The sequence below is a fragment of the Macrosteles quadrilineatus genome, unplaced genomic scaffold, assembly GCF_028750875.1.
Source record: "Macrosteles quadrilineatus isolate MER2022 unplaced genomic scaffold, UCM_ALF_1.0 Scaffold_1__1_contigs__length_201487025, whole genome shotgun sequence".
Lineage (NCBI taxonomy): Eukaryota > Metazoa > Arthropoda > Insecta > Hemiptera > Cicadellidae > Macrosteles > Macrosteles quadrilineatus.
The window spans coordinates 2,070,110-2,093,094 of NW_026542594.1; the positions used below are offsets into that span (position 1 = coordinate 2,070,110).

Here is a 22,985-nt window from a genome sequence, read left to right on the forward strand (position 1 = left end):
ATACACAAATTTCTGTGAAATATGTTCAATTTCAACTGTACTAAAAAGTATCAACGTAAAAAATGTACAATAAAAAATGTATTTAAAAAATGGTTTTACTACCTATACTAGAGTCTTTGCCAGTTTAACTCTTACTGTCCCCAGTGAAGCAAGGGGCTTATTATCAATATTACTATAGGAGTGTATATATTAGTGATTTGTCAAAGCTGTAGGTCAACCCATGTCACCTCTAAACCATAGCAGTCGATTGGAACAATAACTGGTTGGCTTTCGATTTCACAATTCATATTTTGTTATTATGGATTGTTGGAAAAAGCACTGTTATCAATTCTTCTACACCCTCCCCAGAATATCAACCCATATCTCATTACAGCCTGAAAATATGCAAAATAAGCTGATCTCAACTAGGTCTTTGGAATTACATTGAACGACCAAGAAGAAAAATTACTTGAGATAGCCTAGTAAACAAATATGTAAATTATTTGCTCATTCCAGGATAGTCAGTTATCGATATAGACACCCAACCATATTTTAGTGACTGTACTATTTTCATTATTTGAGACAGAATTATATTTAAAATTAAATTTTATTTCTTGAGTTTTAGTGTTATTTAATGGATACTAGAGGACCCATGCTGCTCACATCGTTAAAATAAATATAATCAAATTTATGATTTTTGATTGAGTAATAAGAGTATCTTGAACTTAACTGATTCAAACGATCGATAGCTCAAATTAAAGCCTATAATTTATTGGTTATTTTGAGTATAAAACATATAAACAAACATTAACAATATTGGAGCTATTCATTTTTAATCATAGAAAAACCTTATGAAAAATAATTTTTATGTTGGTTGTTAACCATGCGTTTGCTTGAAACTCGTCCAATTTGAATAATTAATAAATGAAAGCCAGTATTTCATTGATTGGTATTTGGTCGAGTATTACAGTAAGTAAATATATGCCGAAGCTTGACAGGGAGCACAGATTTGGTTTGGCGTATAAGCCGAGTGGGATAAAGATAAATATATGCTGATGCTTGATGGCAAATCTGTGGGTGCATATACCTTCAATTTGAGACCTCGATCATGAAAATCGGTAGGGTAGAAAAGCCAAACGAACTCGGAAAAGAGAAACCAAATTTAACTCCCATAAGAAATACATGGGGAGCAAATTTTGTTTATGTATATGTCAAGTGGGATTATAGATACATTTATAACGATGCTTGATGGCAAATCTGTGCGTGCATACCTTCAATTTGAGACCTCAATCATGAAAATTGATTGGGTAGAAGAGCCAAACGAACTCGGAAAAGAAAAACCAAATTTTTTTTAATATATATAAGATTCATTGGCAAGAAACCCATTGGACGTGGTTATAGTCTTGTGACATAGACTAAATTTTCAAGTACATTAAGTTCATTAAATTGACATTTATGTTTAATGAGTACCTAGGTTTGCTGCTACAGGGAAACTAATAAAGTTTGTTTTTTATTAAAATATAATAGCTTAGTATAGAATAAATCAATCTACAAGCCAACTACAACATTTTACAATATTCTCCATAAGAATAACATGGGAATTTTAAATGAACAATTTTTTAAATTTACTCCGTAACCAATAAGCGTACAAAAAAACGTTGATATACTAAATGATTTTTTTGTTAAGCTCTTTAAATAGGTCTGGAGAAAAATTGATAAATTTTGTGTTTTAAGGGTAAAAAATGAGGAAACCCCATTTTTACCCCATAAAACCCCACGTTAAACCCCATTCCCATGGTCTGATCATGCTGGTCCGCGAACTCATTCAAGTTTATCCCTCCTTACACCTTAACCCTTTGAGTGCCAACGTCCGGGGAACCGGACGTTTTTAAAACGAGCCAAAAGAGCCAAAAGTGTGAAAAATCATCGGCATTTTTTGAGCGTTTCTTTTATTTCTCGCCTGGCACTCTAAGGGTTAAAACCAAATTTTATCAAAATCAGACAAAAATTACTCAAGTTATCATCTTCACGGACACACACACACACATTTATATACAGGGTTAGTAAAAAGTGTGGAGACCCCCTGTTATTTTTTTAACGGCCCATACTAGAAAAACTAAACTCGGCACACCATTATGGCATGTTATGAAGTACTTTTTGGGCATAACCACCACTTGGTGTTCATCCCCAAAACGGGGGGATTTGGGGGAAACTAAAAAATGTCAAATACAAAGACCCATCGAGTGACCCCTTATTTTGAAGGTCCTAGTAAAAGAAAACCAACAACGCAAATTAGAGGTCTCTATCTCAGTTCAGTACGAAATGGCAGCCAATTGCAATTCTCATAAGTTCCCAACCCCAAAATGGATGATTTTGGGGGAAACTCAAAAATTTTAAATGATAAGCCCCATCGAGTGATCCCTCATTTTGAAGGTCATAATAAAATAATACCCCCGCCGCAGCAAACCTGCTGACTTAGCGAATTTCCATTTGCCTGATTGGATTTAAACTAAAATGTCTCCTTAAAAATATCACATTTATTCCCTATTTAAACAGAATTAGTTTAATGAGTACTTAGGTTTGCTGCAACAGGAAGGGTAAAAAAGTTTTTTTTATGTAAAATGTTAAAAGGTACTGTGGTTTTGTAAGAAATTAATGTATTTTCCAAATTTGATCAAAATATGTTGATCAAACTGGAAAGAAATTGCTAAATTTTATGTTTTTTGGGTCAAAAATGGGAAAAACCTATTTTTACCCCATAAAACCCCCTGTAAACCCCCGTTCTTATGGTCCGATCATGCTGGATTGCAAACTCGGTCGAATAAACGTACGTTTACACGTTTGTACCAAATTTCATCAAAATCGGATCATTTTTGCTCGAGTTATCGTGCTGACGGACACATATATATATATATATATATATATCTATATATTAATAGGCAAGCATGTTTCTTTAAAACCTTTTTTCTCAGCTCGTGTGCATCGCAGGAAAAATCTTCGCATACTGTTAGAAAGATATTTTTCTGTAGGTGTGCAGAATCCCTTTAAAAACTAAAATAGGCTCAGAAATAAGCACAAAAAATGAATTTGAAATTTGAAAAAAATGAACATGGGCTTTATGGGTTTCCATGCTGGTGACGAAATAACAACGAAATATAAACAGAAAATCAAAACAAATTGAAGAAACTCCAATCACATGTTTTATTTACAGTATGGGGCGAAAATAGAGAAGTCTGTACATTACAAATTTTTGGTCGAATTTCGACCACTGGACGACCTCTAGTATATATAAATATATAAATATATATACAGGGTTTCCATAAAATAATGGTGCGGTTTTAACATCCTGTAAAACTGTTATAAGACAAATTAAATTACTTCTGTTGGTATCCCTGTATATAGTAGCTCAAACAGTTTTGTTCACATTTGTTAAAACAGCTGTTTTGATTGTTGTACTATTCAAAACACTCCTTAATCAATAAGTTGAGTTTTTTCGACCAACATGTTTTCAGATCAGGAAAAAGCTAAGTGTGTATTGTTATTAAGTGAGTTAAAGTCAGTGACTTTAGTGCAACGGGCATTTCGAAGAACATTCAATAAAGCTCCGCCTCATAAAAACAACATTAATCGTTGGAGTAAGCAATTCATAAACACTGGGTCAGTTAAAAAGCAAAGTAGACCTGGTAGACCACCAGTATCTAACCAGACAGTTGAAGACATCAGACTATCTTGTGTTAGAAGTCCAAAGAAATCCCTCCCTCGCCGTAGTCTTGAATTAGGAATACCTGTAAGTACTCTTCACAAAGTTTTACACAAAAGACTCCATCTTCATGCCTACAAAATTCAACTTCTTCAAAAAATAAAAACAACAGATTTGATAAAAAAGAGCAGGATTCGCTACATTTATGTTGAACCAAATGGCAGAAAATGAATCATTTTTGAATGAAGTAGTTTTTTCAGATGAAGCCACATTTCACATCAGTGGTTGTGTTAATAGGCACAACGTAAGAATTTGGGGAGCTCAGCATCCTCATGAAACTTTTGAAAAGGAAAGAGACTCACCAAAAATAAACGTTTGGTGCGGCCTGTCCAGAGAAGAAGTAATTGGGCCATTTTTCTTCGCTGAAAAAACTATCAATGGAAATGTTTACTTGGACATGTTAGAAAACTATTGTTTTCCTCTACTTGACGACATGGAAAATGCAAAAAGCCTTTATTTTCAGCAGGATGGAGCACCTCCACATTATAAAACAATTGTTCGAGATGCTTTAGATGTTAAGTTCCCGAACAGGTGGATTGGAAGAGGCGGTCCTATAGCATGGCCCCCCAGGAGCCCGGACCTGACTCCATGCGATTTTTTTCCTTGGGGTCATGTAAAGAACATAGTATATGCTCGAAAAATTTGCAATTTGGACCACCTAAGGGAAAGAATCATTCATGCAGTTTCAACGGTGAGAAAAGAAATGTTGCAAAATGTGTGGGCTGAAGTAGATTATCGTTTGGACGTCTGCAGGGCTAGGAATGGTGGCCATGTGGAGCTTTATTAGATATGTATAAAATCTTTTTAATGTAAGGAATCCAATAAAATAAATAGTTTTTTGTACCTCTTCTCGTTATCTTTTTATTTCATAACTAAACCGCACCATTATTTTTTGGAAACCCTGTATGCGATTTTGCATGTTAATGTAAAGTTTTCATAAGAACCAATTCATATATATATGAATTTGAATGGATGGTGTTTTTGGCCTCTAGGGACCTCAAAACGAAAAAAAAAATCGGTCCCGCGTCCAGGTCTTACCATGAGTACTACGGTAATAGTTTATTCCCTATATGGGAAATTCTAAAACGAACAACGCAAACTATAGGTCTCTATCTTAACACAGTAAAATATGGCAGTTAAATATAAAATTGCAAGTTATTTCCGATTTCTAAAGACTTCAATCAGCTTCCATTTTTTACTGGATTGAGATAGAAACCTCTAGTTTACGTTGTAGTTTTATTTTACCAGGATCTTCAAAATGAGGGGTCACTCGATGTGGCTTATCATTTAAAACTTTCGAGTTTCCCCCAAAATCCCCCATTTTGGGTTTGGTAAGCAAGTGGCTGTTAGGCTTAAAAAGTACTTCATAACATGCCAAAAAGGTGTGTAGAGTTTAGTTATCCTAGTGTGAGCCGCTACAAAATGTACAGCGGGTCTCCAGACTTGGAAAGCTGTAAGTTAAATTTAACTTCTGAGAATTTCAATTGGTTGCCATTTTTTACTGGATTGAGATAAAGACCTCTAATTTGCGTTGTTGGTTTTCTTTTACCAGGACCTTCAAAACGAGGGGTCACTCGATGGGTCTTTGTATTTGAAATTTTTGAGTTTCCCCCAAAATCCCCCATTTTGGGGATGTACACCAAGTGACGGTTATGCCCAAAAAGTACTTCATAACATGTTTAAAAGGTGTGCCGAGTTTAGTTTTTCTAGTATGGGCCGTTAAAAAAATAACAGGGAGTCTCCACACTTTTTACTAACCCTGTATATATACAAATTTTAACCAATAGTGTTTTTGGCCTCTGGGACATCAAAATGAAAATGTAAATCGGTCCCGGGCCTAGGTCTTCTCATGAAACCTACGGTAATAGCTACTTCCCTATAGGCTAGAGAAATTCGCTAAAAAAGTTGTATCATCTACAGAATAGTAACAGAATAGTTTAGGTGTTTATTGTCATTGGAAGGTCAATAGCCCTAATATAAATTAAAAAAAAAAAAAATGGGCCAAGGATTGATTCCTAGGAACTTGAAATTTTTCGAGTTTGAGTTTTGAGTGGATACTGGATATATCCGTTTTGGATCCCCCTGGTGGTTTTCAAAGTGATGTCTGTGTGTGTTGGTGTGTGTGTGTGTGTGTCTGGATGTGTACAGAGCTACATACCAAACCTGTAGTCCGATTTTGATGAAATTTGGTATGTAGGTACTAATCGATGGTATCTCCAGGCGTTTTTTAAATTTTTTTGAAATTTTGATTTTTAATGTAAGTTTTCCCATAAAAATCCATAAAATAACGGAAAAATAGGATTTTCTCAAAAATGTTGTAGCCCTCTAAATTCTGAACAAAACGGTAGAACTCCCATTTCTGTAAAAATTACGGTTCTAAAGTTATTGCAAATTATGTTATTTTTTATTGTTTTATTTAATTAGAGTGAGACAATGTTAACATTGTCTCACCGATGAGCGAATTGGCCACTTTGCTTTCTCAAATCAGTGAGAGAACATGCACATTGTTAGGTAACTGTAGGAAAAAAACATGATCCACACTTATGTCCATACTTGCTTAGTTGACTGCTAGTGGGGGAGCTACAGCTACGTGTATATCAAAACTGCAAATTGTGATAAGAAAAACCCTTTTGGTATGAATGAACGTTATGGTCCGACAACTAAAATAAGATGGGGAGGCATTGCCTAAAGTTGTTATAATGCAAAATGGCGGCTATTTTTCAAAATGGCTGCCCGTATTTTGTGTTAACTTATTTATTTACTGATAAAAGCTTGAAAATGGCATTAACACTATAAAATATTGGTATCATCTCAATCTGGAGATTCCGGCCTTTAATTTAATACCAAGTTTGTAATATATTACAATTATATCTTCTCTATAATCTAAGGCTGAAAATGTACAAGTTTTCAGCCAATTCTGAAGGTCACCAAAAAGCTGTTTATTTTAAGAGTTAAGTTTTTCACCTATAACTATACTACAACGTTTTTTTATAATGTGTTTTTCACCTTTGCCTACATCCATTGAGACACAAGGAAAATAAAAATAATGCAAAATAACTGGAAACGGAGTTTCTTCTTCTTCCTTGAGATATTTTTCCATGAAATATAGGAGGATAAAAATGTCAACAAACTTATGTCACTTTCAATTATTTTTCTCTAACAGGTTGGCAATGCTAAATAGACAAATATTGCCAAACAGCTGATACTACAGGTCATTGTTGTGTTTATTATTGTGTCGCTCACGTTCTGAAGGTAGTTTTATTAGGAAAACATGTACAAATTTGGCCGTCACACCGGGGCTAACATGGTGCCAGGTCTGGGGGTTTTATTTTTTTTCTGATTCGAGAGAATGAAGATTAAATTCTAAAAATGGCATAGCGGTTACACAGTTCCTCCGAGTGACTTGGGTGGATATAAACCAAAAGCTGTTGATTGGACCATTTTTATACTGTGCCAAAAGACAGATAAAGATAGTTGGCTTTGTCCTGCAAATAATAAAAATGTAAACGCTCGTAGCACCAGATATGTAACGCTTTCAAAAACTTTCAGAACTTTGATGATATAAATGGTTTTCCCGCCGATGTTGATATAAATGGAATGGAATGAATCAGAATGATGAATCAGAAAAATTAAAATCAGAAATAAGTCAATTAATACAATAGTTTAATTGAGAGTGACATCAAACTGAAATCTGGAGAAACCAATCATTTCAAGTCAAATATGTTGCTAAGGTACAAGCACTTTACAGTACATTTGGGGAGCTGAACCGCCCATAAGAGCCCATGTTAAATTCTCCAAGTTTAGGTACATTTTTCTCAGAAACTATTTAACCTACAGCTTCAGAAATTGTAGACAGTTAATATATGTGCTTTAAGAGTGTGTTGAACTAGAATTATGTTTCTATGGTAACAAATTTCATTTTTTTTATATTTTTGAAAAATTCTAATTTTTTTAGACAAAAAATATATTTTTTTAATTTTTGTAATTTTTACTATTGATCCTATGGTGATAATTCTAGTTCCACATATTTGTAGTGATGTAAGGTACACTTGGTAAAAATTTCATCAAGATATCTTTATTACTTCTTGATAAAAATGTACCTTTATCATTAAAAAAACAAGTTTTCGGAAAGTCGCGAACTAAGATGACATAAAGCCTTACTAGGTCTACTCACTGTGCTCAGAAAATTTGGTGCTTTACTTTTTTTTGTAGTTTTGGGAGGTGATACCTATTAATATATATATATTTTCTTTTTCAGGATAAAACAAAGAATCTAAAACTAAAATAAAAAAAAAAAATTTTAATTTAAAAATTTTCGGTTCAGCCTTATTAGGTCTACTCACTATGCTCAGAAAATTTGGTGCTTTACTTTTTTTTTTTTTTTCCAGTTTTGGGAGGTGATACCTATTAATATATATATATTTTCTTTTTCAGGATAAAACAAAGAATCTAAAACTTAAATAAAAAATTTTAGGTTCAGCTCCCCTTAAAGAGCTAGGAATCTCATGTTTCTAAAAATAATGATGCCCTTAATGTCATTGATAGCAGGGTAATTGTAGGCAAACAAGGTAATGTGACAGTTAAATCGGCAGAGTCTATGGTGTTAAGTTATTGAGAACAGGAAAAATTACAGATTTATTCTAGTTCATCTATATATATAAAGCTCAAATACCACTGACTCATTCATTCACTCACTCACTCACTCATCACGAAATCTCAGAAACCATAAGATCTAGGAACCTGAAACTTGGCAGGCATCTTCCTTTTGGGTAGTAGACGCTCACTAAGAAAGGATTTTACCCTCCGACCTCTGCTCTCCGCCCCAGTGGCTCTGGATTTTCCCATGTTAACCTTATGAGAAATGGAATTAATGAATCTTAACAGCTGTTTCAATTAAACAAGTCGGTTCTGTTCTATGATGTTCAATAGCATTAAAGTTACAAGGATTACCAACAGGGTGCAGCACTATTATTTTTTTTTTTATTTATGACAACAGCTAATTTGCAACCAAAAGGTGAGTGAGCGTAGCGAACGAACTTCAACCTGGAGGCGAGTTAGCGTAGCGAACGAGCTAACCTGAAGGCAAGTGAGCGCAGCGAACGAGCTCCAACCTAATGGTGAGTGAGCGTAGCGAACGAGCTCCAACCAGGACGTGATTGCAAGATCATCTTGAAAATTAAGAAGTTAAACGGGGCAAAGCCCGTGGGTTACAGCTAGTATATTATATAGCTGAAGCTATATATGGGAAATTCTATTGCTTTACCATGATCCCAAGCTTTCACAGGCTGCAAAGGTTCCTAATTTCACAGGAAAGTCAAACAAATCAACTTGGAATTCATGGATGCTCTTTAAGAAGCCACTACTGCATTTTCGTTTATATCTCAACCACAAAATGCGGTTCCTAACGAAATTTTGGATTAGTGACAACATCAGTGTTAATGAAGCAAGACAAGAATTGTTCATGACCAAAAATCGCCCAATAGAAAGTCTTCCACCAATAAAAGGTGCATTACTACAGCAAGTATTGCGTAGTGTGCAACATTACTAAACGATTGGGGTTGGTGGTTGCATAATGAATCTTGGCAGTTGAAATGGTCGGAAGTATCAGAAATTTCTGATTCCTGCAAAGAACTCATAAAATGTGTTTGCAAATTCTGAAAACACAAGTGCAGCTGCAGAACTGCTGGTTTATCTTCCACATTATTGTGGAAATGCAAGAATGAATGTGAACAATAATACTCCCGCCACAGCAAACCTGCAGACTAAGTGAATTTCCATTTGTCTGAATTGATTTTTGATTAAATCTATTTAAACAACATTAGGTTTAACGAGTACCTAGGTTTGCTGCTACAAGGAAACTAATAAAGTTAGTTTTTTAGTAAAATATTAATAGCTTGGTATAAAATTAAAAAAAAATTTGCCATTTTTTATCAACATATATCCATAAACAACCAAACTATACAACATTTTACAATATTCTCCATAAGAATAATATGGGAATTTTAAATATAAAATTTTTTAAATTTTCTCTTTTACCAATAACCGTACAAAAACACGTTGATATAGCCTACTAAATTATTTCTATTTTTAAGTTCTTTAATAAGGTATGGATAGAAATTGGAAAATATTATGTTTTTAGGCTCAAAAATTAGAAAACCCAAATTTTACCCTATAAAACCCCGTTCCCATGGTCCGATAATGTTGGTTTGTGAACTCATTTAAGTTTACCCCGCCTTACACCTTTAAACCAAATTTCATCAAATTCGGATAAAAATTACTCAAGTTATCGTGCTCATGGACACACACACACAAATATACAGGGTGATCAACTCAAGGAGACCACCATTGGGATATCGGAAACAGTAAGAATTAGAGAAAACTTTAAATGGGGGACATTCCTTTATTTTTTGTGGCAGTTAAAAATATGATTTTAGTTTTTCAAAATTCAGCCGCCATTTTCCAAAATGGCGGCCAACTTTGAAATTTCTTACGGAACACCCTGTTTTTTATCATGTTTTCGGATAGAACATGCAATTTAAAAACTTTTTTGTTCTTGACATTTTTTCGATAAACCCACTCGTTTAGGAGTTACAGCCTATCGAAAAATGACTTCCGGTGTTCATTTTACATCATGTAGCTCCAAAAAAAGGAGGTTTATAGCGAAAATGCGAAGAGAAAATAAGTCAAAAAAGTCTTAAAATTGCATCCACATTCCTAAAAGTCCATAAAATTCGTTTAAAATATTAATTCTATTATTTAAAAATGGCGGCCATTTTCCAAAATGGCGGCAAACTTGAATAGTGGAAAACTGTGTATTTTATGGTCTTAATAGAATGTGGATGCAATTTTAAGACTTATTTGACTTATTTACTCTTCGCATTTTCGCTATAAACATACTTTTTTGGAGCTACATGATGTAAAATGTACACCGGAAGTCATTTTTCCATAGGCTGTAACTCCTAAACGAGTGGGTTTATCGAAAAACTGTCAAGAACAAAAAAGTTTTTAAATTGCATGTTCTATCCGAAAACATGATAAAAAACAGGGTGTTCCGTAAGAAATTTCAAAGTCGGCCGCCATTTTGGAAAATGGCGGCTGAATTCTGAAAAACTAGAATCATATTTTTAACTGCCACAAAAAATAAAGGAATGTCCCCCATTTAAAGTTTTCTCTAATTCTTACCGTTTCCGATATCCCAATGGTGGCCTCCTTGAGTTGATCACCCTGTATACATCCTACATATATACAAATTTGATCGAATGGTGTTTTTGGCCTCTGGGGACATCAAAATGAAAAAGTAAATCGGTCCCGGGCCTAGGTCTTACCACGAGACCTACGGTAATAGCTACTTCCCTGTAGGGAAATTCGCTAAAAATAGTGTTGGTAGAAATATTCTGCAACTTCTAAAATATAAAGTGTATTTTTGATTTGGGGATATACATTTTCTGTAAATAAATTTACGTTTATTACATTATTACTCAACTTATTTACTTACCATATACCTAAAAACTTAAAAACTGATAAGAAACACCATTTTGCATGATGTATGTCAAAAGAAAATATATATAAAACCCAAAATACGGGCAGCTATTTTGAAAAATCTCTGCCATTTTGGATTATAGCAACTTTGGTCGGTGCCTCCCCATCTTATTTGCATTGCCTAACCTTAAACTACATTCCCACCAAAGTGCATACTCTTATCACAATTTGCAGTTTTGTTATGGGGTTTTTACTTTAGCTCCCTATGCACAAAAATACCCTTCTAAACACTCATTATGAATAATGTACAAACTAAAATAAATAAAAAATAAAATGAAAAATAGAAAACAATTTAACAACAATATAATTTTGAAGTGTTTTGAAGTAATTCTAATAGTGAATCACATAATTAGGTTTGGCAACACAAGGAGTATTTAGAGTTATTGTTCAAATGTTGATGATACCGAATATTTCAGATACTAAGCAGATATTGAATGAAAACTCTCTTTTGAATCATCTTGTCTGGCTTTCATCCGATCTACATTGGCAGTCAGCTCTCGTAGCCGTTTGTCCTTTATTTCCAACAATGCCTCAAGATGGACAACCTATCAATAATTCAGAATTTAAATAATACTATTTTATATATGGTAGCTATTTTAAAATGTGAAGTTATTTAAACAGATTTCCTACATCAACTTTCTGTCCATACTACTGTACTTTACTTTCTACACTACTCTACTACTCAAGTCCCAAAAGTGGAAGAATAATAAGTGGGAACTTATGGACCTTATTTGAGTTTTATTTTTGTTCAGTACTTCAGATCAAATATAACTAAACTTTATATCTCATCAAAAGTCACTTTTTTTATAAACACATTTAAAAATTGTTAAAGTCAAAACTGTATTTCCTTTTAGTTGAATACACCTATATAGTTTGACTTCGTCATCAGAAAAAATTAAATAGCTAAAATGTAAATACCGTAGCTTTGTCAAAATTATGTGGCGGGTTTCCCAAAACAAGCACTTAGTTTGTGAAACCGTAAAAGTAAGCTGAAAACTTAGAAAAGTGTTGTGGGCAGACTACAACAAATCTTTTCCCTAAAACGTTATATCTAATTTAATTTAATTTAACCTGCCTATGAGTGAACATTTTGAAACGTACGTTTTAATGTCCCTGGCCTTTTATTTTGTGGATACTGTATTTGTAGTATATTATTATGTTTTAATATTTTTTGGGGCAACATGTTAAAAACATTTATTTGGTTTTGAATTGGTTCTAGGTTTTTTGTTTTTAAAGTCTCAAAATTCACGACCATCACGTGTCCCTAAGGTACATTCTTCAACTTTCACGCTGTTTTTAGACTATTTACTCATGCTGAAATATATAATGCCATATTTTTATGTCATCAATAGTTATTAAATTTACTAAAAATGAGCATATAATATTTTTTTTATTGCGAAAAGACTACCATGACAAAATAAGTCTGTCCCTTGATTTGACGTCCCGACCATAATGGCAAAATTTGCAACTTTGGAACACGACAGTGGCAAGCCTGGCGGCGATAGCGTCAGTTGGTTTTAGAGACTGGTTCGGGATGTGCGTTAGTTTTGTTGTACCGGTGGTTTTGCAGTAAAAAAATCAAGTAAAAGATTCAAATAGGTAAGTTTGTGCTTTTTGTAATTTTGGTGTGTCCACGATTGTACATAGTAATTTATGAAGTAGACATGGTGTTAATTTTGATATTATATTTTAATTGCTAAGTTAACCTAGAAAAAAAAGAAAAAAATGGAAAGCAAAGAGTAAAGGTGGGCAGGTCACGCACTACGGAGAGAACGGGGTTCACTATTAAACGAAGCAAGTATAGGAAAGCCAGAAGGGAAACGACCATTAGGAAGGCACAAGAAGAGATGGTGGGATAGTGTCTCCAAGGACGTCAGAGAAGTGGGGGCAGCAGTGGAAGAGGCAGAAGATCAAGAGAGATGGAGAGCAGTTGTTGGTGAGGCCAAATCCCACCTTGGGCATAAATGGCCATGGGAGTGAGTGAGTGAGTAAGTTAACCTAGAAATCCACTTTGCCTCATCAAACATGACGTGTAGGGCTGGCACCAGGACAGAGCCAAATAATACGTGATTTCACAACCGGGGCATCTCGACCATCACAAGTTTTTTCACGACCATAATAGCTTTATCGATTGTACTGTGCTATGGTCGTGAAAATAAATTTAAACATCATTGTAAATTGCACAGTTTAGTTTAATTGCAAGACAAATATTTTTTATAACAGTACAATTAATTGAAGGATGTAAAAAAATAGATTTTTCCTACAGTCACCCGACAAAGTTTGCTTCCTTGTACTTTTTATAGTACAGACTGTTAGTAGTAGCTAATTGCTGCATATTTATACTTTGCCGTACGGTTTATACTTTGTCGTACAGTTTATACTGTGCCGCACATCAGGATTCCAACGAAACAACACAAAACAGCGTGGTTCTATTATGCACGTAATCCGTGTACACTTGGAAATAGGTTGGCAACACTTAAAGATAATAATACTATGAGCAGCTGATTGACTATTATAACTACGATTTAATCTGTCATTTCGTGTTTATAGTTTCGGTATTTCTGAACTTTCTGGACTTTTCTTTTAAACATTTTTTAAAACATTCCTACAATCTTAATAAACAAGAAAATACCTTTAAAGCATTTTTTTTAGGCGCGGAAACCACTTCAAATTACAAAAACATACGGAACTATGTCCTTAAAAAGCGGAGCACATTTCTTGCCGAGGAAAAATAGCGGAGGGATACGGACCGCGGGTACTACTTTCTCTAGGGCACCATTTGTTTTGCCAGCTGAACCTAAAAACGTGTTGTATAGTGTTTGAAAGACTAATAATTATTTATATGTTTTATAGTGACTGTAGGAAAAATATAATGTGTAACACGAGTGAAAAAGGCCTTTGCTGCACTCGAGATCATTCCGCACTCGCCCGCAGCTCGTGCGTAAACATTGCTCTCGTGTGCAGCAAAGTGCCACTTTCACCACTAGTTACACAAATAACTATTGAACTATGTTTACATTGACAGGTATTTTTATTACCTTATATGAAGTAACGCTTATATTGAATAAAGTTATATATATAACTATAATGTTTAAAAAATAAATTATGGTTTATCAAGTCTTGTGGAATATTATAAGAATAAGAGTAGTGGGATGAAAATCTAAATAAACAATATAATGATTCTTGTTAATCGCCAACCGATTAATTATTTCCCGACCGTAACATTGTCCCTGACCATAACAGTCATGATTTGGATAATAAAAAAATTCAAAAATTGATATATCATTATATTCCAATGTTTTTTACACACTAGAAGGACGCCTCTATAAAAACATAAACGTATTTCATATATCGGGAACGTTTGTTTGGAGTTATACAAACTTATACAGATTTTTAAACTAAAAAAAAATATTTTGGGGTTTTTTTTAGGAAAATGTTAGTACTATAGTATGAAATAAATAAATTTCATCTAAATACATTCATAAACAAGTAAACTACAGCATTTTTATCATCCCACAAAAGAATAACAAAGGAATTTTAAATAGACCGTTTTTTGGAATTTTCTCGTAACCTTTAATCATAAAACAATGTGTACAAAGTGATTTATTTTTTCAGCTCTACACTATGGGTGAGATTAAAGTTGGGCATTTTCAAACATTAAGGTGGAAATTTAGAAAAAAAAACATATTTTGAAAATTTCAAAAACTCATATCATCCCTTTTTTTAAAAACGTTTTTATTAGCTCGCTTTCTTTTCCGGTACAAATTTTGATATCAATTTTATATTAACTTCCCGACGAGCTAGAGACTTGAAACTTGAAACATAGCTCACAAATGGAAGACAATGCAATATTATATCATTTAATTTTTATATTTCCCTTGGGCTACGCCCCATGGGGCTTTTTTTTATTAAATCGCATTCTTGCAAATTTTGATACTTCTCGATGAGCTAGAGACTTGAAATTTGAAACATAGCTCATAAATGGATGACAATGCAATATTATATCATTTAATTTTCATATTTCCCTTGGGCTACGCCCCTTTGGCTTCCAAATTTTCCATGTTTACATTTTAAAAGAATTTAAACATATAAATTAATTTAAGTCAGCTGTAAATATTTAAATTTGACAGTTAGAAGAGCAGAGGTTAAGAGGTACAGGTTCTGCTCCCGAGATATTCTAAAAATATAAAACAATCATTTCAAAGTAAAGATAAAACATCTGATTACAGATAATAAGGTTTTGGGTTTTGGTTATGTATTAAGAGGCCATATAAAATATGTTTAACATATTTACACATTAAAGACTAAAAATTAGAAAATAATTTACAAATAAAAATACTTTTTAAAAATTCCACGTTTTTAAACGCACTGAAAAGTATAAAATAATTTATAAAATATTGAGAGAATAAATACTTATAAGATTTAAAACGAAAAACGAGGGGCGCATGCAATAGATCATAATAGTTTAATAGGTGAAGTTAATTGTAAATCAGCATGCGCCCCACGTTTTTTGTTTTAAATCTTAGAAGTATTTATTCTCTAAACATTTTATAAATTATTTTATACTTTTTAGTGCGTTTAAAAACGTGGCATTTTTAAAAAGTATTTTTATTTGTAAATTATTATGACCTGACCTTGCTGGTTCGCAAACTTATTCAAGTTTATCCAGCCCTACACATTCATGTAACCCTCAAAATACATTACTGTATAAAAATTTGAACAAATTGTGTATGGTCTGGGGACATCAAACTGAAAAAGTAAATTGGTCCCAGGTCTAGGTTTCTAGGTATGCCGCTTACGGTTATAACTTACTCCATAGGAAATTCACCAAAAGAATTGTTAACACCTTTAAAAAAATACTCTCTATCCAAAAGAAAACTATTTAGAAATTTACTAAATCACCTTTTGGTTCAGTACAGATATTGTTTCATTTTTCAATTGAACTTCATTTTTTAGTTTTTTAATCTCAAGAAACATATCTTCATGATCATTTAGTCCAGAACCATCTCCAAAGTCACCTGGGGATACAGCAATATTATGATATTATTTTCAACCACAAAACAATATAGGTTGATTAAATTGTATTTATAATAAATCAAAATTATGTAGGTAACTTATTATATTTATACTTTTTTATAACATCTTAAAAGGTAAAAGGTGGATCAAGAACTTAGTGTAGTGACTCCAACTGTCTAAAGGTGAACCAAACAGACGGAACAAGAAGTTTTAATACAATGAACATTAGTGTTTTAATTGAAACTTCTTATAGACAAGCCTACAGTAACAAATTCATAAATTATTAGCTTCTTTTGAAATAACAAAAACGAGCTGTTGGCCCGTCCTATGTACGGGAATCGAGTAGTCCATTGAAACTGTATAGTGTTTATAGTGTGTCTATTACTAAGTTTAAGCAGTTCAAAATTTATAGTAAAGAAAAAGCTGCCAAGCTTAATTAAAACATGTGATTATTATTATTTTCCCAACCTTTCCTCAAAAAGTAGAGTAGTAAAATAATTTTCATAAGCTTTGTTTTAAATATTCGTGAACTTCGATTCATATATAGCAATGGTTATAGAATCTTACTTATTTCCTATAATCAATGACAAAATCACAGAGTAAATAAACTAACCTCATAGTTCTATAGAATATTTTTTAATTCAACAAACTAAATATTTTAATGACTGCTCAAAAAAATAAATTAGAACATCTATTATTTTACTATGTAGGTATATTTAAATAATCAATTATCAATCAATTATCAATCATCTCATCATCTTACCGAATAAATGAACGTATCAATGATTATAGCATTACACATAGTATAAATAAGTCAATTCTACGCATATGATTTCATTTTCATCCAAATGTTGGAATTTGTGTTGAAAACACTGAATGTTTACAGCTGTTAAGCAATTGGTTTTATACCAAAAGCTAGAGTAGAATGTTAGGTCGACTGCTAGACTTTTTTTAAATTTAAAACTTAATTTCTATAAAACTGAAACCCTAAACTAAAATTATGGCTTCGACATTCCCTAGTTCTCAAAATTATCTTTCTTTTAATACAAAAATCATGAAAATCCGTCAAGTGGTTGGTTCAAAATCGTGAAATAAAAAAACCCTGTCACGTTTTAACATATAAATGCTAAACTGCATCAGCTAACTGACACATACCATACAGTAGAACCTGGATAACAAGACCCTCGATAAAAAGTGACCCTTGATAACAAGTATGTCAGTTTCTAAAACCCTAGAATTTATTTTACCTATGACCACATCTTATTATTGCAAACCTTGAGAAAATTACAAACTTGAAAACAAGTATTATTTAATAATCCCCATGAGGGTCTTGTTATCAAGGTTCTACTGTACTTTTTCCCATTAGTTTGTTAACAGCTCTTATAATGAAGGGCTGGGTCTATACAAAAATCTATAGATATGATTATTTGGTGGACCCTTTTTTCATACCTGTCCTGGGTCGTTAAAAGGATTGGTGAATTTGCATCTGGAAATGTTGATGACATAAACAATACTTCTCCATAATATACTAAAATTATATATTGGGAGAAAGTAAAAATATATAATCCATAAATTCTCTCAAGTTGATAATGTTTTAATTACATTGAACAAACGTGTTGTGTAAATATTTTATTGTTTTTAACCCTAACCAATTGGTTTTATTGGATTGTTAAATAAAGTTCATGTTATTGTGTCAATCTTTAAACCATATAGCAACAATAACAACTAACCCCAGGCAGTTTTAGTCTGTCCAGAATCAGTTTCGCCCTTCTGCCTTTGCTGGTAGTCTACTTTATTCTTGATTGCCAGCAGTACCGACTCTAGAGCTCCGGGTAATCCTGCTGCTATCTGGTGGATCAGGTCTGTAGTAACTTTGATCTGTAACTTGCTGAAAACCTGTAACAACAAACCAAGCAAAGGCCAAAGTTAAAAAACATTGTAGGAATAAACTTAAGATGAATAGTATTGTAAAGCTGTGGGTTATAGAGACTTTTTCGCAATCCCTTCTCCATCTAACATGAGTTTCCCTTTTGTATGTATGATGAAATATCCCCGCCCCAGCAAACCTGCAGACTAAGTGAATTTCCATTTGCCTGATTGCATTTTCACTTAAATCTATTTAAATAACATTAGGTTTAACAAGTAACTAGGTTTGCTGCTATTAGGAACTAAGGAAGGTAATATATTGTGTTTTTAGTAAAATATATGTTAATAGCTTGCATAAAATAAATAAATTGGCTGAGTTTGATCAAAATATATCCATAAACAAGCAAAATACAGCAGTTTACTATTCTCCTTGAGAAAAACATGGATGGACATTTTTAATTTACAATTTTTTTAATTTCCCGTATAACTAATAGCCGTACAAAAACACTTCAATATTCTAATTATTTTTATTTTTTTTTTAAGATCTTCAAAGTGGTTTGCAGAGAATTTGGGAAATTTTATATTTTGAGGGTCAAAAATAAGAAAACCCTACCCCATTCCCATGACCCGATCTTGCTAGTTCGCGAACTCATTCAAGTTTATCCAGCCCTACACCTTTAAACGGAATTTAATTAAAATTCGCCCAAAATTACTCAAGTTATCGCATTCACACACATATATATATATATATATATATATACATTTGTAACAATTTAAATGGATAGTGTTTTTAGTCTCCGGGGACGTCAAAATTAAAAAGTAACTCGGCCCAGGGCTCGGGTCCTACCTTGCCACCTAACGGTATTAGCTACTTCTCTATACAGGGAAATTCGCTAAAAGTAGATGATTTTCATGTACTCTGGTGCATGTACCAGTAAAGTTTATTGAAATAACAAAGTAAATAACAAAATAAATTTAAAATACCCCAGCCGCAGCAATCCTGCAGATTAGCAAATTTCCATTTGCCTGATTGGATTTACAATAAAATATCTCATTTATTCCCTATCTACGTAGCGTTAGTTTAAAAAGTACTTTTAGGTTTGCTGCAACAGGGAGAGTATAAAGTGTTTTTGTGAAATGTTAATAGTTAAGTATTAAATAAATGTATTATCCAAATTTGATCAAAATATATGTTCATAAAGAGGCAAACTACAAAAGTTTATTCTCCATAAAAATAACATGGGAATTTTTACAATTCAAATTTTTGTAATTTTTTTTTGTAACCATTAGTCGCATGATAACACTTCAACATGTACTAAATTATTTTTATTTTAAGCTCAACAAAATGGTTTTAAAAGAAATTGCAAAACGTTATGTTTTAGGGTCAAAGTTCCCATAGTCAGATCATGCTGGTTCACAAATAACTCATTTGAAATGTAGGTTTACACATTTATACCAAATTTCATCAAAATTGGATCATTTTTGCTCGAGTTATTGTGAACGGACCCATATATATGCATTTGAACGCGGATGGTGGTTTTACCTCTAGGGACCCCAAAACAAAAAAGTAAATCGGTCCCGGTTCCACGTCTTATCATGAGTACTACGGTATTAGCTTATTCCCTATAATATGGGAAATTCGCTAAAATACACCAACAATGTTTATTGAACAGAACATATTTTGCTAGAAAGGTTCTGGTTATTGCTTAGGTAAAACGAGAAAGCCCAACACTAGTTTGTGAATTGTGTTGATACATACTGAATGGTTCTTATTAAATTTGTAACTTTTTTCTGCAAAGTATTGTATACCGGTATCTCAAATAGGCATGGATTTATGTAGTATTTGGCAATACAGATTATCAGATTGTATACAGTTTCGGTCCTGTCAATTAGCCTAAAAGTAAAACTCTGTCAATGTTATGAGATAGAAATATAATGATTTATAACATATTATAGGTAGACCCTTTAAAGCAAAAAGCAACAATCAGGGTCCAGACCTTTACAACTTTCTCTGAAAATATTTATTCTGCACTGTTGGCAAGGGCTATAGCGGAATCCCTGATTTTCATGTGTTAAATATTGCATCATTTCCAGTCAAGATCAATAAGATTTCCCCGTGTCAATCTGCTTATAATGAATATTTGCTATTACAACATTATTCCAAGTTATTTTTAAATTTTACTCTGTATAAAGTGATCAGGTGTGTATATTGTCTTTCAATAGATTCATAAGTTTAGTAAATTAATAGTTGCTCTTAAAATATTATTGCTATGTCAAAATATAACTAAGGTGTTTTCAATAGGCTACCTGTTGTTTTTTGTAATAATTTTACAAGTGATTTGTTGATACCTATACCTATGTTTTTGATACAATTAATCTGGAATAGAAATGAGAAAATCTATAATTATTGTTTGGATTTTATCCTCTCTAAAGAAGATGAATAAACAAAATTTCTTTGTACAAAGTGAATAATATTTTATTTCATACTAATAAAAGATGGAACACCTATGGCCTATGCTATATGAGAGCATAACATGTATTTTTTCTGTTATAACATATATTCTTCTGATTCTGCACATCTACAGGAAAATATCTTTCTAACAGTATGAGTAAATTTCCCTGCGATACGCACGAGCTGAGAAAAAAGGTTTCAAAGAAAAATGCTTTCCTATTAATATACAGGACTAGGGGAAACCCGTCGAAATCGACGGTTACTTTCAAGGCTTACGTTAATTCACCTAACTGCGATAAATTGGGTGAAATATACATATTTTGAACATTTAGCATTGTTTAAAGAGTAATAAGTGTTAAAACAATAATGATATTAATAGCGTTAGTTGCCAAATTTGGTTCATCATTCAATGAATAAAATATTCCCCATACCGTACGTCATCGGTATTATTATTAGTATGTTATATGGTATATCTTCCTTTGGAAGAACGTTTAAATAGTATTAAAATCGTATTGATGGATCTTTTGTAGTTAAACACTTTCGTGATTTCATCAGTGTAATATGATTTTATTTAAAAAGAAAATATTTTTTTGGGAAGACATATTCTAACTTCAAAGGGAGGTATATCCGTTACAGCGTAAGTTTGTTTTTTCCTTCGTCACGTCGCGTCAGTTCATATCGTACTTCTGTGCCAATGAATGAACCCTCTAGCATAGTTTTGAGAAATTATTGATTGTGGGGTTACTGTTAAAGCTGGAATTCCTTGACATGGGGGATGTCAGTTAGTTGTTTCAGCCTTATCAAAACAGCCTTCTATAATAACATAAAGTTGTCAATATAATCTCTCGACGGAATGTTAGGTGTAGAGGAATACTTGAAGTGAAGTTGGCTTTTATTCTTGTACTGTTAGGGGCCTCCTCGTTTATATGGACAGAGTGCGGCTTCATAGGCAACAAATAATATAGCAATGGGACATTTCCAAAAAGCAAAAATACCGTAAATTGGATTTTACGTATATATTGACGTTTACATATTGTTAATCAACGTATCTTATAAAGGATTATGTGATCTAGTTTAAAAGGATTATGACCTTTCTGTCATGACTGTAGCTGCTTAAATAGTATTTTCTCTTTGTACCATCTTTTACAGCCAAAATGTCGTGTTATTTTCAATAATGTTATCAAACCGTTACCAAACCGCCAAAGTCCATAATATAGGTAGGTGCAAATAATTTGTCAAGATGGGTACCATTTTAGACAAAGTTTCTGTTTGGATTTTATTAGACACGATAAGAGCAGATATTTCTACATAAATATTTGATGTGTGTAGAATAATATGATAAAATGTAGGCAAAAGTGGTGAAAAAGGCAGACACCAACCCGTACAATAGATATAAGATAGTTCAATAAGAAATAATTTAAGAATTGCTGTGATAAAAGGATTTTCCACTGATTTCGTAATGGAACGTTATATTGCAAAACATGGCATGATAAAGAAGAAAATCAGTTTTAAAATAAAAAAATAACATTGCAAATACTTATTTGGTAGAATTCAGTAACTCCCAATAAATGTGTGTTGTTTGAAATACAATTTAAAAATGAACAGCTGTTTCATTAAAAAGTATTATTCACATGGCCAAAATGTAAACGACTCTGTGGAGGGATCTTTAAAGGCTTCTGGGGCAGAGTCCTAAGGGATTTTGATTAGTTTTTCTTTTGCTAACCCATCTACAGACCAAGACCATTCTTTGGACACCTCTACCAAGTTTCTACGCCCAGCTGTTCTCTCAAATTAGAGGGGACAAAGTTTCCAATTAAAAATTTAGATTCCCCCATGTTAATCTTATGGGAGAAACTCCAACTTTGATGGCCTGTGGGACAAAGCCCAAAAGGATTTTGATTACAGGAATTGGTGAAAGGGGGCGTCTACTCAAAAAATACTTTATTTTGACACGTCGTTTGTAAAAATCCGTCCATTATTAACGGAGGAGTAGTGTTTTGTAGAAATCGCCTTCACGTATTATATGTAAGGATAATACGTGCCTTTAACCAGCTGATTGAACATTCTCCTTATAGATTGATCATCCTTACATGTATTAGGTGAAGTGAAGACAATTTCAAGGTTAGTTCTATCAGCTCATGTTGAGGTTTGTTTGTTTGTTGTTGTTGTTGAGGTCACTTTGTTGTTTATTATTTGTTTCTTGTTTTTAACTTAATTTAAAACTATTTCTAGCAAATATAACTACTTATCACAATCATAGCTCATTATCTGACATTATAATCAAACAATAAAACACAAATTGAAAAATTCCCCCCAAAATAAGAGAGAAAAATTATTGATTAATAGCTTGTTCCAAAATTAGTTAACATCATT

The 22,985-nt window shown here is 32.8% G+C and overlaps 2 protein-coding genes across 4 annotated transcripts in view; one reads left to right on the plus strand and one right to left on the minus strand.

Annotated features, from left to right (window-relative positions):
• Nucleotides 1-22,985, plus strand: part of LOC129005350 (uncharacterized) — a 73,047-nt gene that overhangs the window by 41,259 nt on the left and 8,803 nt on the right. The window lies entirely within an intron of this gene.
• The window catches only part of LOC129005159 (sperm flagellar protein 1-like), a 35,575-nt gene continuing 24,144 nt past the window's right edge, over nt 11,555-22,985 (minus strand). For all 3 annotated transcript variants that reach the window (XM_054434145.1, XM_054434086.1, XM_054434016.1), the window contains 3 exons: nt 18,025-18,190; nt 16,181-16,296; nt 11,555-11,823 (listed from right to left, as the gene is read on the minus strand). In XM_054434145.1, the coding sequence (XP_054290120.1) occupies nt 11,698-11,823; nt 16,181-16,296; nt 18,025-18,190 (408 nt within the window). In that variant the 3' untranslated portion in view covers nt 11,555-11,697. The remainder of the gene's footprint in view (nt 11,824-16,180; nt 16,297-18,024; nt 18,191-22,985) is intronic.